A 17,732-nucleotide genomic window follows, 5' to 3' on the forward strand; every position below is an offset into this window, starting at 1 on the left:
TAACAACTGCAGTATTGCAAAATGGCAAAGATACCGTGAAGTTGGAAATCAATTTGGATTTTAGATCTTTTTAGATATTTAACACTGGATTGCCTTTTCACTCCCAAATGTGAGTGTGACACTTCTGACCCAGAAAAGTATATCAAATTTTAGTTTGCTGTATAATAATACACAGTCACTATTATGCAGCATGGCTTTGCTGCTGTTTACAAGCAGGAAGCCTATAGAGCATACTGAGATGGTTACAAGCAGCAGTCAGGGCTCCAGAATGTGGCTACATTTTGGGACTATTTTAAGAGATGATGCGACTAAAAATGGATTTGCAAATAAGCCCCAATTTAATGTCAGTTTACTTATATTTTGTGTGTGTCTATTAAGAAGACAGACTAACATCAGGGTAGGTCTCAGTAGCTCATCATTTCAGCCAAAGGGTAGACAGAATACCACAGCAGAGAATACAAATTCTAATGTGAAGTTCATCTGGGTTATAGGTATCAGTGTGCCAGCAGATAGATGCATGAGTGTGATGGGTGCAAAGTGTTGAAAGGTGCGAAACTGAAACTACTTGGCCTAAACCAACTAAACAGGACCAAAGCGCTGGAGGTATGAGAATGAGAGAGAAAGAGCATACAGGGAGTGATTGCTGGTCACATACAACTGGGAGACCAGTTCCCCTGGCTGTCTTAATTAACCCCACCCATCAAGTACCTGCAGGAACACAGACAAAAAACAACAAGCCAGTGGGAAGCACACAAAGCAGGTCCTACGGAGGCAAGAGGCCGTCACAATGTGCTGCAAAATACAGAGTTATGTATGGAATGGCAGAAATTTAACGGCTGCAGACAGGTGTTTTTGTGGTGGCTTGATTTCTTGAAATGTTCAGGGCCCCAAAGTGTACACATTTTCTTTCTTTAAAGGAAAAAGTGAACATTATTTAAAATAAAAAAATAAATACTGAAAGTAAGTGTTGGATTGAAAAGGGTGGCCACACAATTCACTGATGCTCTTGTTTGTGCTTAGCAAAAGGTCCAAACAAATTCTGCCTGTGAAGAAGTTATTGGGAATCCTGTCTAAAAGTCACAGCCAATCAGTATGCGGACTCATAAACGTCTCAGTATCTCATTTTCTGTCCAGAAATGGTCAAAATTACCAGCAGAAAAAAATATCTGTTCAGCTCATCATCAAGATCATTAGAAGACACCTATTTACTCACTTACTGTATATGTGTGATTCTAAGAAACTGGCTGGAGTCCAGAATATGGATATTACCACCAACTGAGTGAGATGGAGGAAACAGAAACTGAGGGTTCGGGGGGAGAGGGTATAGGAAACAGGCTTCGCAGGCTGAAAGGATTCTGAAAATGTAATCTAAGTCTTCATTTATGTCCTCATTTTTTATGGATTGATATGTTTGATAACCAAAATGTGCAGTTCAAACTGGATGAAAATCTTGGGGTTCCCCTGGCCTGTCCTTTGGGAACCTCTGCTCTAAAGGCCAATTTGAAATTGATTGCATGTTTGTGTTATCATGGAGACATAAGATAAGAAATGAGTCAAAGTAAGCATTACATTGTTTGTATTGGCTGTAGAAGGGTTATTTCTTGTGCTGTCCAATGTTGCATATGCAGATGTAATTACATAACAACACATTTAATGTCCCGTCCTTCTCAGGCAATGCTCTATTGGTACTGGGTTAATTGATTGTTCTCTCCATGTGAATAAGCGATAATCCTCAAAAGTCATAGGTCAGGGACACAACATGTTGAAATTAAACTTTCATGTTTTGTAAATGTTATCACAATGATTAACATCTATTTTGAGGGCAATAGTGATAAAAAGCACAAAAGACCTTTTCTAAAGTGTGTGAGGTGTTTGACGTCTTAGGTATTTGTGACGTCTGTCAGCCCTCTGTGTGTCTGTGTGTGTACCTGCTCTCTTGGTTGTCTTGGTGTCAGTAAGGTATCAAGGGAGACGAAAACACTTTGAAATTGGTACAACTGGGAAAAAACATTCAGCTTCTCTTTGTTTATTTTAAAAGTTGTGTTAACACTTGTGCTGTTCCTTTTGTCCTTTGGGTCTCAGCAGTTTTTCTAAATACTTAAGAGATTGAGACAAACAGAACAAAGGGAGAAAGAGGGCGAGAGAGAAGAATGGAAGCAATTGCCTATATCCCCTAATGTCTCATTTAAAATGCCAACACACAGACGGTACAAAACGATGTGGATTACTGCATTCTCCTTTCTCCTGCTTTTACTTTCATCTTGCTAATAAGCTGTGAATCTCATCTCATCTTCAGAGGTCTCCCCTTTCTCTTTCATATTAACATGAGGGGTGGTAGATGCAACCGTGATTGAGATGCAGACCTTGGCTTTACCAGTAATTGCATTGAGAGGGAACATTTTGTTGATCAGCATCTAATAGACTTTATTAAAAATGCTTTGCAGAGCTTAAAAAGAAAAGAGATTATCATGTGAGGTAGGGAGAGACTTTTGAAGATGAGAGGTGGGGGATTTTCACAGCAATATGATTTTAGATGGCTTGGAACAATGGAGTATAAATTATTCAATGGAGTTTCACAATGTTCTGTTGTATTTAAGCATTCTTGTAATTTTACTGAGTTTTGGGAGACAGATTGTGTGTACAGTAATGCCATGAGTAATGTGTAATGATTAACAGCCTTGATAAAGTTGATCTTTGTATAAATGGTACCTTACACTTCATACACCTGTCGATATGCACACCATCCAATTAATTCACATTCCTCTGCCAGTCAGCTCATTATAGCTACAGCACTTACCTACCTACTTACACTTACTTGCAATGAAAGACCAGATCTCAATGACCTGTCCTTGTTTCATTCTTTGGCTACATTATAGGAGTTCTTCAAGACTAAACCTGACAACAGCAATGTTATTGTACAACACAGACATGTAGACACAGTTCATCTTCAATTCAAAAGGGAGTTCAGTGCTGTTTTCTATGCATTTATGACGATGGGAAAAAAAAAAATAAAAAAAATAAAAAACAACAACAAACAACTGTTAATGCAGTGTTTCCATGATTGACCTTGATGATCCCCACTGTGAAGACCTTTGCTGACTTTCTGCTGTTTGAATAATACATAATGTTGATAACAATGATAACAGTTACATTACATTACACAGAGTTGACCCTTTGTGTCAAACAGACAATGTATTTTTGCTGTGTATATTTTTACCTGATAACATTTTTTCTTTTTCATTTAAATACCTACAATACATCTTTGCTCAAGGTTACTGGCTTTGAATACATCTTTCAGCCTTAAGAAAAACCAAACATTTAAATGTAATTAGTCAGCTTTTGATGACTAAAAAGGAAAAAAACTTTCAACTTTGAATGGCGATTTTTAGAACCTGCAGACACAGTCTTAGCAGCAAAAGATATGTTCTAATAACATTTCTAAAATGTTACGATTTTGCAGTTAGTACATTTTTTCTTTTGGATGCTCCTTTTGCATTAATGATACCAAAGATGCATTATTGTTGTTGGCTTTATTTTTATAATGCATGGCTTTAAAATAACTGACATTCACTAATAGACTTCTTTCCATGAAGATCCTTTTCTAATGCAGCAGGTAATCACCTATTGTAAAGACAGAGACTGCCTGTTATTTAAAGACTAATACAGTCAGATTGCATCAAAAACTTTATATCCTATTCCAGACTGACAGCTAAAGTGGGTTGATGATATCTATCTCAGTTAAGGGAGACAGATTGGTGGATTGGCAGGAACAGAAGCAGTGAACCAGACGGGGACTTCCAATCCATGGGGGATCTGGTACAAATATGGCCATGGCTCCAACAAGACTAAATTACTATCGCTGCTGTGTCAGCAACTATGGTTCATTTGTTCAAACTGTCACGCTTCCATTTTCCCCCGTTCTGCAGGTGGAAACGCTAAGCTGCGTTACCAGATCACATCAGGGAACACAGGAGGGGTGTTTGATGTGGAACCAGAGGTGGGCACTATCTTTATTGCCCAGCCTCTGGACTATGAACAGAACAAAAGGTAAGATGTTTACTTTATAATCACCTGAAACAAAGAATTGTTGTGTTTTCGTAACCTAAGAAAGAGCCTTATATATCTACAGTAAAGAGAGAGTGGGTCCTCTATCATGTTTCACACAATGTTTAATATATACATGTCTTGGTGTGTAAAAGAGTTCAAGAGCTTTGGAATCTGGCCCGCAGATCGCATCAGCTGGCAGCCGCAACATATTCCTTTTAGGCAACTCTGACAGTCAAAGTTACATCCACTAAAAGTGCTTGTTTTTGACATAACTTTTTTTGGTTTGTTTGTTGTTGCCTCATCTAGATTGTCAAAAGCAGTCAAATATTCAGCCATGACTTTGGAAATAAATTCTTGCTGGCAGTTCCTTTAAGTAAACTCCAAACTCCTTTCTCCAGTTCTTTCCACTGATTCCAAAACGTCTTTTCAGTATTAATCATAACACACCAAACATGTAAATATAGGGCCCAGATTTAAAAAATATCAGGATGCCGCTTTTAGAACATTTCAAGTAAGTGTTTTGTACAGTGTTGCTATTTTGTAAAAGCCTCTGATAAAGCTGAAACTTTTGCTCAGGTACAAGCTTCATGTCCTGGCTTCAGATGGGAAGTGGGAGGATTATACAACAGTAACAGTAAACGTTGTCAACAAGAATGACGAGGCTCCAGTGTTTACCGTTAATGAGTACTACGGCAGCGTCACAGAGGAACTGGATGGCTCACCGGTGTTTGTGTTGCAGGTATAGTCCTCTCATTATTAACTGTTTGATAAGAGTGTGTGAGAGTTTTTGGAATGATCTGTTTCATTCACTTAAGCATAAATAGAACATTGTCTTGCTTACAAAACCAACTTAAATGTTTCCTTATTATGCTTGTCTGAAATCAATTACCCATATTTGTCATAGTGCAAACAATTCTGAGTGGTAAATATTCCATTTGTGAGAATGGAAAGTTTGACAGGTATAACAACTGTAACAAATGAGAATGGGGCATTCTGAATGATGAACTGCACAGGCAACACAAAATATCAAAATATATATTTTTATTATACATTTAAATGTTTGTATGTTTGTAATGTATTTTCCTGCCATGCTTTCAAAGCTTCTTTGGAAGTCAGCTGGAATCTATTTGAGATTGTTGCCACCATTATTTAGTATTTAGTTAATTATTTAGTTTAGTAAGTCAGTCCTTTTTTTGGGATGGGGGATTTCATTTTTTGAATTTGATTTTAGTTTTTATCCAGTAATTACTGTGCAGCCATGGCACATACTGTATGGTTCATTGTGGAATCATTCAGGCTTTAACTCTGAAGCTAGTGTATGTATTTCATATGTAATCATTCTGGTGAATTTTAGCTTATTTTAACTTGTGTAACTGGTAATATGCAGATATATTTAGTTTCACGCCATTCTAGAGTAATAACTCACTTTGAATATTGTCTCACCATTATTAACAGTGTAGCTGTCACGTGAGAGAAAACACTCTGTTTTCAGCTATATACAGTGTTTTTTTAAATAGTAAGCCTGGTGCTCTCTTCCCTCTCTACATATGTAAGAAGACATGTCTTACTCTTCTAACAGAACATGAGTTCATTTTGGCTCTACATCACACTGCAATTAACGTTGTGAATTGAAACATCTTTGGCCTGCCCTGGGTGTAATTGCCTCTGATGTGTTGAGGATCAGTGTGAGAAGGAGCAGACAGAGGAAGAGAGGCAGGAGAGGTGGGGGATGGAGTTGAGGAAGGATGCCAGATTTACCTACCGGAGAGTTCATAACTACACAGAGCTGTTGTGAAGTGCTTCCAGTCAAGATATCACTCCAAGTCAGCAGCATTTGAATAATTAAATAGTGTAAAAAAGTGACTATACTGTCATCACTCTCTCTGTCTCGCTGTACCTTTGATGTTGTAGGTAACAGCATCTGACCCAGATAAGGATGCTGACCAGGAGGCCCTGCGTTACTCCCTCCATGGCCAGGGTGCTGAGAGTGAGTTCATAATTGATGAGGTCACAGGCAAGATCTACGCCCAGCGGACATTGGACCGCGAAGAGCGTGCCGTGTGGCGTTTCGTTGTCTTGGCCACAGATGAGGGTGGCGAAGGTCTGACAGGTTTCACCGACGTCATCATCAATGTGTGGGACATCAATGACAATGCACCTGTCTTCACCTGCGCCCCCAGCTGCCACGGAGACGTAGCGGAGAACTCATTGGTTGGGACATCTGTGATGGAGATGACTGCCACCGATCTGGATGACTCTGCGGTCGGGCAGAATGCTGTGCTCTCTTACAGGATTATAGGTAGTTTAGACGCCACCAACATCGGGGTCGGAGGAGTACCTACCTTCTCAGAAATGTTCACTATCAACCCCACCACAGGGACCATCAGTGTAGCCATGGGCGGTCTGGACAGAGAGCAGGTTGAGTCCTACCTCCTGGTTGTAGAGGCCAGAGACGGGGGAGGGATGACAGGAACGGGAACTGCGACCATTCAAATCAAGGATATGAATGACCATGCGCCAAGATTCACCGATCACTCGTGCATGGCAAGGATCTCTGAGAATGCAGAGCCTAATGCAGAGGTGGGTCAGAGTGTCCCCTGTTTATGAGGCACCATTTTTTATTACCTTATTTTATGTCCATATTCTCTCATTTATTTTAAAAAACCTCTACAAATGTACATATGAAGAGTGAAAACACTGTCATATGCTGACTTCTGAAATCAATAATGGTCTGAAGGCACCTGTTTAAGAAACAAGCTTAACTATTTAACAATAAAACAACAACTAAAAAGAACAGTATCATTGCGTTGGCCCTTTTCCCATAGAAGAGCATCTACTGGCATATGCAATGCTACAATATTATAGTATTTTCTTGCTCAGTACAGGACACATTGAAGCTCACAAATCAGAAAACAAAGCAAACAAAGAAAAAATTTGCTGCGCCATATTATAATAAAGAGATCAGCAGATTCCCATTTAGAACTTGCAAAATATTTATAGAATTTTGTGTCATTTGTAGCAGAATAGTGTCTTTATGGAAACTGTTAGCATCCAGAAACCAAATTATCTGCACCATTTCAAATTCTGCCACTTTGCTATTCTCAAAAATACACTACTACCAGAGAGATTTAAATTAATATATCAGAAATGCAAGAAACCCATATATATCCCCAAGGATATGAAGCCTATATATTTTTATCACATCATATTGTTTATTCTAAGGTCCTGGAGCTCGCTGCTGAGGACAAAGACACTGGAGAAAATGCCCTGCTGACCTTTAGTGTTGTGGCTGGAGACCAAGAGCAGAAGTTCTACATGGTCAGTCACAAGCAGGAGCAGCGCGGCACCCTGAGGCTTAAGAAACGTCTGGACTATGAACGCCACAGTGAGCAGAGGTTCAACCTCACACTGAAGGTATGTGAAAGTGGTTCCAAAAGCCCTGTTAGACCACAGAGGCTGGTCCTATTGAAGATTATTTGATTCAGCTTCATGTGTCTTTCTCTAATTCATGGGGTTTGATATCACTTTTGTGGAAGGGACCTTCAGCGTAGGGTATGCAGCATGTGTGAAGGGGAAATAGAGACACGACTGACAGAAGCTAGATGATGAACAGTGCTGTTGTGCCTGATTTTGAATTGTTGGATATATAAAATGGATTTTAGTAGGCTTCTGAAGTATGGGTGTATTCACTTCTTAGAAGTTTTGAGAATTGTTTAAAGTGATGGAAAAATGGAAAAGTTTAGAGAAAATTTCTTAAGCACTGATCTCAGAGTTATTGGTTTTCTATAGTACGCATAAATCTCTCAAAGCAACCAGTCAGCCCATCAATCAAAAGTCAAGACAAAGAATTTCAAGGTGAAGAGAATGCTTTAAAGCCAGTCAAACAGAAAGTGTTGTATGTCATTTACAGACAGGAACTTTAAAGTTCCACTTTAACTTTTCATATTGGTGATAGTGAGAGGGAAAATAACCAGACACGACTGACTGGTGACATATAAACCAGCTGCAGCACACTTATTTTGTGCAAAAAAATATAAATGTTATGTTTTATAACAAAATATGGTAAAGAGCAAAAACATTAGATAATAGGTGGCTTGATCAATTTAGGTAAGTTGTTCGTTTCACTTTTCTTTTGCTGACTGTGTAATCGTCATCAGAAATCGCTTGGACAAAAATTACAATCACAATTACTGAAGGGTGTCTTGGATATATTGCAGCCCAGCCTTATTTTGGCTGATAAGATATGATGTTTTTATATTTAATACTGCCTTTGTTGCACTTTCATGACATGTGAGACTGTATGTGGTTCCTGTTTCAGGTTGAAGACCTGGACTTCTCTAGCCTTCTGCACTGTGTGGTGGAGGTGGAGGACTATAACGACCATGCTCCGGTCTTCATTCCACACTTCCTGTCTCTTGCCCCACTACCTGAGGACATCACAATGGGAACCAGTGTGGCACGTTTGGTGGCCAGTGATTCAGATTCAGGCCAGAACCGAGAGATCACCTATAGCCTGTCTGAAGACTCAGATCCTGATGGGCTGTTCACCATTGACCAGTCTGGTGTACTGTCTGTGGCCCGACCTCTTGATCGGGAGGGGATGCCTCAGCATCACTTGGTTGTCATAGCAACCGATCATGGAATTCCACCTCTAACAGGCAGTGCCACAGTCCAGCTGCCTCTGTTAGATGTAAATGATAACGGACCAGAGTTTGAGGCGGCATACTCACCGATAGTCTTTGAGAATGTGGCTGGACCACAGGTATGCTTGACTGGGTTTAATCTCAATATAACATGTAACATGCTGATGCAATAGTTTGGTAAAAAGAAGGATGTTTGAAAGAAGCAAAGGAGAATTGTTTTATATTGGTGGTATGGATAAAAAAATCCAACCTGAGCAAGCCACAAACCCTCATGCTCTCCCTCCTTGTTTAGGTAGTAAGGTTGAACCAAACGTCGACCCTCCTCCGAGCTGTGGACCAGGACTCTCCAGAGAATGGCCCACCCTTCCACTTCACTGTCCCCTCTGAGTATCGCCACAGCAATGATTTCTACCTCCAGGACAACCTAAATGACACAGCGACACTAACAGCTTTGAGGACGTTTGACCGTGAGCGGCAGAAAGAGTTCCTCATTCCCATTATTATGAGTGACAGTGGCCGTCCAGCCAAAACAGTGACCAGCACCCTGACAGTGACCATCGGTGACCAAAATGATCATGCACATGTGGCGGGGGAGAAGAAAATTTTTATCAATAGTCACCGAGGTGAGAGGGTCATCTGTCTTTAGTAGTTACATTCAAACACACAGTAAAAAGATGAATAAAGTGATAAAGATCTGAACTATATGGGTACGGATATGGAATTAATAAAAGTCACTGTCTTCATCTATTTTACTAGAACTTTTTTGCAGTAATTATCACACAGAGATACACAATTTTTAATTTGTTTTTCATCTCTGCCTATGTCATCACATCATCGTTGTCTGCATGATCTGTGTTTAGTCAGAAATACTCCCATCCAGTTTTTCTCAGGGTCACAAAGGCAAGCGGTTGCTTTTTCATCCTATTGCATGTCTGGTATAAGGCTAACAAAGAAACTGCTCCTCATGTTTTGTCACAAAAGCTGTTAAGTCATTATATCAGCATTGTATTGAATTCAAAATACGTTGTTTTGTTAATTTAATTTGAGTGGGGTAGAAGTAATATATTTCGCCAACTCAAAAAGATGAACACATTTTTCCATCCATCCTCACCAAATAACAAAAGGCATTGTTACGTCTCTGTTTGTCACAATAAAGGACACAGATTTTTTTTATATTCTTATACCCAAATTAACTAGAAAAATACCATAGCATTATCAGACATAACCATTGAAAGTCATGATTCATAACATTGTTTTCATTGTTATCTAACTTTTTCCTCAGTTTCTGGCAATAACAAACAATAGGCTCAAATTCAACATGTCAAGGTCCGCCTTTACATTTTAAAGGGTACTCTCAGAACAATACCCATGATTTAGAGCAAGAAGTTGAGAAAAGACAGTGAAGGCAACAGCAGTTGTCTCTACATGATTCTAATCATTTTGCATTCATGAAGCACTTTCTGTTATGCCTTTCCTTCTCTGCATGCCAACCACCTACAATGTCACTTATTGGTTCTGCTGAAAGGAAATTATGAATGAAGCCAGAGACAATTACTGTACATTCACCTTTATTTTATTTATATATATACACACACATATACACACACTATGATATGCATCATCATGACTTTAAGGTTCTTGCTCTTGATGTATGGTATTAATGGTAATGCTTAACACATGCAACACACACACTTGAGATACGCATGCAGAGAGGCAACGCCTATTCTTACAATAGAAGCTTCTATGAATACATTGTAGGCCATAGCAGAGCAATATCTTTCCTCTCAAAACTGAAATGCATAGTGTTAAGGGGCATTGAAAAGGGTGAACTGATATGTGATTTTTTTTTCTGTCATAGGCCGCATGCCAACTACGGTGCTTGGAAAGGTCTACTCTCCTGACCCTGATGACTGGGACAACAAGACGTACGTTTTTGAAGGACATGTACCGAGGTAAATAATGTGACCCTTCTCTAATTATTCAAGCAAACATACAACAAATTTATCAGCTTAAAACACAGACTTAGGTGAAGGCCATTCTCACGTGGTTGCCGTAAAATTGCTGATATATCCAAATGTCTTTTGTTTGTGAGTGTTTTCTAATCAGAAATCTGTCATAAACACTTTTCAAGTCACAAATCTTTACAGGTCTGTAGTTGACATTAAAAGGCGAGTTCCAACATGGGTATGGTCTGACTCATCAGTACTGAGCACCAATGTAATAATGTAGTAATGACAAGTGAGAAGTCATGGGCTGGAATGTCAACATGCAGCTGGTGTGATCCTATGGCAAGATGGTCTCTAGTTTTTACTGAAGTAGATTTTGTTTTTGCTCATTTCCAGTAAAATTCACCCAGCACAGTAGGTGGTCATGAAAACAGGAAGCACAGTGTTAGAAGTACTTGTTTGTGGTCATGAAGGATTGTGCTCAAGATTGTCCAAAAGTCATCAGTACCATCTCAGATATCAATGTATGTTGTTTTGGCCAAACTGTTTTGATGGCCTGGAATGGCTGTTAATGTAATATGATGGGACTGTACTACTTGTGAGGATCACTGAGTTGCACAGTTGCCCTGAACCATTTTACATTTGCCACCTAATCTTGCACACTGTGTCTACATCATATGTTTTTTTTTTGGTTTTGATTGATGTAGATTTAAATAATACCAAGCAACAATATCCCTGAGTGAAATATCTTTGAGGAAGGAGGCCAGATGTTTGTGACACTGTGATCAATCCTGGAAACTCATCAACTAAGAAGTCAATCAAACTCAGAAATTCAAACTTCTTTGCTGCATCACAAAATATTTTTCTCTTTCTCTTTGTTCTATCTTGTTGTACTTATTTTGTGCAGTTTGATCATAATAGGCCAATAGGTCAGCAATCAGCTACCATGCTGCCTCCTTGATGTAATGATTAAGCTACAACCTCCTCATTAAATCAGACTGATAATTCTGTTTCTTTATTATATTGTTTTTACCATCTTATTGGCTGGCCCATAGTTAATCTTTGCCAGCTTTATAAAACCAAAAGTTTGTCATGAGAAGACTGTCATGAGTGAGGGAGAGAGTGACTGACTGAACGGCAGACCCCATTAGTTGGTCAAGTTTTGGAGTCTTCCCCTTTGCTGTTCCTCTTGCTAAATGAAGAAGTGCTGACATTAGTTACTTTACATATCTTAATTCCAAACTCCATGGTTATAGACACGGTTCTCTAAGCCTATCGTTATTGGGCACATCGCTCATCGCGCTTGCACAGTACAAAAGACTTTTAATCCATACTCACGTAATACATGCCCCACCTCTGTCTCACATTTTGTATAAATTGGGCTGAGCCTGGACAGTTGGCTCCTAATCAGCTTTTCCTTAAACGATAAGTTTATTCCCTTGGTGATTTATTGTATGTTGTTGTATGCACAAATGAAATGTGATGACACTCTAGCAGCGTGGCGAAATTTTGAATCACCTTCCACACAGTGAGCAGTTCCAGCATGTTAATTTGGAGACACGTATGTCACTGTTCCCCCCAATAACCTGTGATGAGCATGTTTGCTCTCCACCCTGAGAGAGATGCGCCTAAGAACGCTGAGATGTGTGGCGTAGCTGACAGGACGGGAAGGTTTTTTCATTAGGCTCAATTGGAACATTATCAGTAATATGGATCATTATTAATCACCCTACGAGGTATGTACTGTATTTATGATTACACAGCAATTAAATCATGTATTTTTTTTAATCCAACAAAATAATAACATGAAAAATAGTTCAACTTTACTTAAGGCAACATTATGTTAAAATTGCCATTTTGTGTGATTTGGCACCACCCCCCCCACCCGACAATGTACCCTAGAAATGATTCCGAAGCTATTATTGTAAGATAAAAAGTTACATAATGCTATTCTTAACTCAACTATGTCACTTTCAATAATTTGCACTTTTTAGTATGTCTCTGTTTTTTATATTTATTTTCTTATTTTGGTATTTTTTAATATACTTTCATTTTAATTCTATGTTGAGCCTCTGAAACGAAATTTCGTTCTGTGTTCATTTGTTGCTCACAGAATGACATTAAAATCTGTCTACTGGCTGATTTATTAATAATGTTACGTCCCCATAAGGCCAGGGGATGAGGGGCGTAACATAGTAAAATACAACCAAGCGTAAAGGAGGAAAAATAAACTGGATGTGGTTGTTAAGCTAGAAAATAGTTTATTTAAAAAGTAACACTGGTCAACAAAGGAAGACTAATCAGCAAAAGAAAATGTGCAGTCTGTAGCTCAGTCACTCTGGCTCCTGCACACCACAGCCGCCCCAGCCCACTGGCACCAGCAGCACTTTATATCAACTGGCCTAAGTGGCAAGTAGGATCAGGTGTGGACCTCCACACATGTGCAAGGAGAGGGAGAACGAGGGCGACACCTAAGTGAAAGCACAACACAAACGAGCCACTCAACACTAGGGCTGTAACAATAAACTCAACTATTTACTAGAAGTGTCATTTGCTTTATTACAGTAACATCTCTTTCAAATCAAACATCTTAAGAATGGAAAATACTGTTATGTGTAAACAATGTTTGACTCAAACAATGCTTAACCATGACAGGTCACGTGTCACTTCAGTAACCAAGATAGAACAAGAACAAATTTTACTGTAACCACTACATGAAATTGCAGATTAACATTTGATATCCAGGACTCTACATCACAGACACTACCTCTGACTATCTGTGTAACAGCCACATACTTGGTTTTGACCTAGTCACCATCCTTTCCAGTTTTCCTCCTCAGCTTGATTGCTATTGGCTAATTCCTCCCTCCTTCCAATGTTATTCCTTTTTATTGTGTCTGTGGTTTCTTGTCGTTGGATGTGGAGGTTCTGGTCTGTTCTGTAAAATCTCGCTCCTTGAGACTTCCCTCTATCAAATGTGACAATGAGCAGATACATTTTTCACTTTCACTTTCACACACCCGCACACACACACACACAAAAAAAAAAAAAAATCAAAGTGACATTCCAGCACCCCACACCTCAGTTATCTTCCAAACTCTCTGATAGTCAAAACTCAGCCTATATAGAGGACCAGGTGAAATACGGGCCATTAACATTTCATGACAGCTCTCGTCCCTTGATGTTTCAAACCTGAGTCGAGTTCAGAACACATCGTCTTCTCACTGCTTTACACTGTACTGGCTTTACACAAAGCTGAGCCTATCATAGCTCATTCAGGTCTGCTTTATATATTTCCATTTCAGTGCATCAAATCAAGTGGTTGTATTGTAGTTGTATCTATCGTTTAGTAAAACAAACAGCGCAGAAAGGAAATATGTATTTTTATTTAGATATCATTGCCAATAATGAAGGAAAGTATGTGTAAAATGGGAAAGTATTGGTAGATCTACTAGAGATGTAAAATTGTCGATCAATGAAATCTGGAATTACATGCTAGACCTCAGATATAACCTTTGCACCACGGCATATGCTGTAAATTGAGTTCATGTGACCCCTGTCTCTACAAGTGCTTTATTATTTGATTTGCCAAGGTTCTGTCTTGGATTTCCTTTGTAATTAAACTTGAATGAGCTCATTTACTGTACATGGGGAGCATAGAGACAAGGACCAAGTAAATTTGCTTCCTCGCATGTCTTTCTGCCTATTAGTGGGTCTCATTTTCCCCCCTGCCTCCCTTTTCCTAATGCGTTGTCTCTCTTCACTTTCCATTATTGTCCCAGAAGGCAATTGGTTTACAGCAGAAAAACAGAGTAAACACTAAAACACGGAATCAAGCACTGAGTAAAACGCATGGCTGAAGGGGATGATTCCTTATGGCCAATTCACACTGCTGCTGGACACAGATGCAAAATTCTGAAGCTTTCAATCTACCTTGGGATCTTTATGCACAAAGTTGAACTGTGTTGTACTCTGCTCTGCTTGCCTGTACATTACTTCCACTCTCTGGCTGATATCGCAGGTACATCCAAACCCATGTACTATTGATATCAACACAAAAACAGTCACACAGCTGAGCAGTCTGTAGCCTCTTACCCAGGCACCGCCCCTCTCCCAAACTAGGTGAAAGGTTAAACTTATTCATCGCTGTACAGGTCTTAGCTTGTGTGAATTAGAATAGAGACATTACAATGTTTTCATCTAAATTTAACCTGTTTAAAACTGTGTGTCTGTTCTTTCCCAGTTACTTTATCCTGAACAAGCGGACAGGTTTCCTGATCATCAAGGAGAATGCTCCACCCGGCACCTATCAGTTCCAGGTCCGTGTGTCCGATGGAGTTTGGCCAGATGCTGTTTCCACTGTCACCGTGCACGTGAGGGAGCTGCGAGACGAGGCCATCTACAACTCAGGGTCTTTGCGTCTGGCAGGTTTGTACAGACACACACACCCCTATCTTTGTCTTTGCTCAAAAATGGTCTCTGGTGTGACATGTAACATCCTCGATCCTTCTTCGGCTATCCACTGACTCCTGGCAGCTGGTGTTGTCTGTTTTTGGTGTTCACTGAGTCTCTTGTCCAAGGACCTTCTGTTTCACAGATACAGTTCTTCACATCTGTTGAGTGATGCTATGTTCTATTGTACTAGTACATTGGTTCCGTGTTATCATGTAAATTAATTTCCATATCTAGCTGCAAATGAGATAGCTGAGTTGTCATAACTTGACCTACATAAAGTAACAGTTTAACCAAAAATGTCTTTATGTCTGGTTTACTGACAACATTCTTCTCTAGTTATATAATATACAACCATAATGTATTATTATTATTATTATTATTATTATATTTTTGTTGTTATATTTACATGAATGAATGTGAAAAAGAAATGTGACTTTAGGACCATTTAGAATTTCAATAAGATCATTGCATTATTTGGATTTATTCATACATAGCCTTTTTGAAATACATAGGCTTACAGACTCTAAAAGACATAATATAGCCCACTAGCTTCAGCAACGCAGTACTTGCTGGTTGTTAGTCTTATAATGACAGGTGATTCTGAACGACAAGTTGGGGTTTTGGAATGGAAAGTTTGGAAAGTCTACCTGTAATCCAGGACACATTTCATGAGGAACTGAAAAGGAAACTTGTAAAACACATCAATACGAATTAAATAGTAGGCTAATACCAACATTACCATAACATTAAATTACCAACTACCGTTTTGTAAGCTAAAGCAAATTTTAACCAAACACATTAGCTGCAATAGCCTATAATTAATTAATTGTCAATACTACCGCTTCCGTGTGCTCCTCCAAGACCATTTTAAGTGGTGGTGGCCTGGAAATCTGTGGTGGTGGCTGCCTACAAAATTAATATGCAGGAAAATCCCTGATATGTATGCACAATGATGTTAATGGAAATTTAGTTAATGTTCAGTTCTGAACATTACACAGTGGTGTAAAAACCAAGTCTAAGCCTGACATTTCTCCTCATACAGACTGACGTAACTCCTTTTACTCCCAGGTTCACAGAAGACAGTCCTTGAGTTTCCAGTTTAGCTTTGGGCTGTTAAAATGCGCCATCCAGTTTTACCAGTTTTGACATTAATACCAAAGTGCTTGACCCCCTTGCGGATGGCCTCGCAAGCACACTTTAACCAGTTTACAGCTGTCACAAACATCACAGCTGTCCCTCTGATTGATGGCTTGTGACATTCATGCTATTACAGCAAAATGTTGGACTTACACCGATCAACCATTACATTATAACCACCTGCCTAATGTTGGTAGGTCCCCCTTTTGCCGCCAAAGCAGTTTTGACCCATCGAGGCATGGACTCCACAAGAGCTCTGAAGGTGTGCTGTGGAATCTGGCACCAAGATGTAAGCAGCAGATCCTGTAATCCAGATTCAAGTCCTGTAGGTGTAGGTCTCCATGGATTGGACTTGTTTGTCCAGCACATCTCACAGATGCTCGATTGGATTGAAATGTGGGGAATTTGGAGGCCAGGTCAACACCTTGAACTTGTTGTAGTGTTCCTTGAACCATTCCTGAATCATTTCTGCAGGGTGGCAGGGAGTGTTATCCTGCTGAAAGAGGCCAAAGCCATTAGGGCATACCATTTCCATGAGGGGGAGTACTCGGTCTGCAACAATGTTTATGTAGGTGGTACATGTCAAAGTATCACCACTGCAGACTGGGAACACCCAACAAGACCTGCAGTTTTGAAGATGAGCTGACCCAGTTGTTTATCCATTACAATCTTACCCTTGTCAAAGTTGCTCCGATCCTTTCGCTTGCCCATTCTTCCTGCTTCCAGCACATCAACTTCAAGTACAAAATGTTCACTTGCTAAAATATCCCACCCACTGGTGCTATTGTTAAAAGATAATCGATGTTCTTCACCTCCCCTGTCAGTGGTTATAATGTTATGGCTGATCGGTGCTGCTAAAACATAAAAATGTGCTCAACCTAGTAATGCTGAGGAGGGAGTATTGGAGAATATGGTCATTATTTGCACACTTGTCTCCAGTCATAGAAAATTAATGAGTGCTGATTACTGTATACTCTAGTTGTTTGCAGTGTTTGAAAGGACTGTCACACTCTCAGTTAAAGATGTTTCCTTAGCAAAAGATTACATCCATTTATTAATCCCTCTCTCCTGACTCATGGGATCTCAGTTGTCCCTGGCGCATACAGAGAAAAGCCTGTTTCCATTCCTTATGCTGGCAAAATAATTAATCGAGAGGTTTCGCCCAGCCAGCACATTCTCTTCACATGTTGAGCAGCATCCATCATTACCTGATGTACAGCACATCGGCTGTCTGCTCAGAATTAAATTTGCTTTAGAGAAATGGGACATGGCTGAAGGATTTTTATGATTTCACAGATATTGAAATAGAAGCAGAGGGGGAGGCCAGAGGGTGCACTCCAAAGACTGTAGAAGAGTAGAGATGAGAAAGGAGGAAAGGAAAGGATGGAGGGGAGAGTCAAGCCTCATATAAGTAGATAAAAGGATTTGCTCCTCATTTTGAAAACAGGGCTAAGGTAAATTAATCAGCACCAAACATAGAGACGGTATAGTGGAGAACAGCTGG

At 39.6% G+C, this 17,732-nt stretch overlaps 1 protein-coding gene across 1 annotated transcript in view; it reads left to right on the plus strand.

The window, feature by feature from the left end:
• The window catches only part of LOC140995186 (neural-cadherin), a 327,710-nt gene that overhangs the window by 177,381 nt on the left and 132,597 nt on the right, over nucleotides 1–17,732 (plus strand). The window contains exons 17-24 of the mRNA XM_073465143.1: nucleotides 3,927–4,047; nucleotides 4,624–4,786; nucleotides 5,959–6,627; nucleotides 7,270–7,461; nucleotides 8,366–8,809; nucleotides 8,983–9,313; nucleotides 10,549–10,642; nucleotides 14,880–15,064. Of these exons, the coding sequence (XP_073321244.1) occupies nucleotides 3,927–4,047; nucleotides 4,624–4,786; nucleotides 5,959–6,627; nucleotides 7,270–7,461; nucleotides 8,366–8,809; nucleotides 8,983–9,313; nucleotides 10,549–10,642; nucleotides 14,880–15,064 (2,199 nt within the window). The remainder of the gene's footprint in view (nucleotides 1–3,926; nucleotides 4,048–4,623; nucleotides 4,787–5,958; nucleotides 6,628–7,269; nucleotides 7,462–8,365; nucleotides 8,810–8,982; nucleotides 9,314–10,548; nucleotides 10,643–14,879; nucleotides 15,065–17,732) is intronic.

This window comes from Pagrus major, chromosome 4 (genome assembly GCF_040436345.1).
Source record: "Pagrus major chromosome 4, Pma_NU_1.0".
Classification (NCBI taxonomy): Eukaryota; Metazoa; Chordata; class Actinopteri; order Spariformes; family Sparidae; genus Pagrus; species Pagrus major.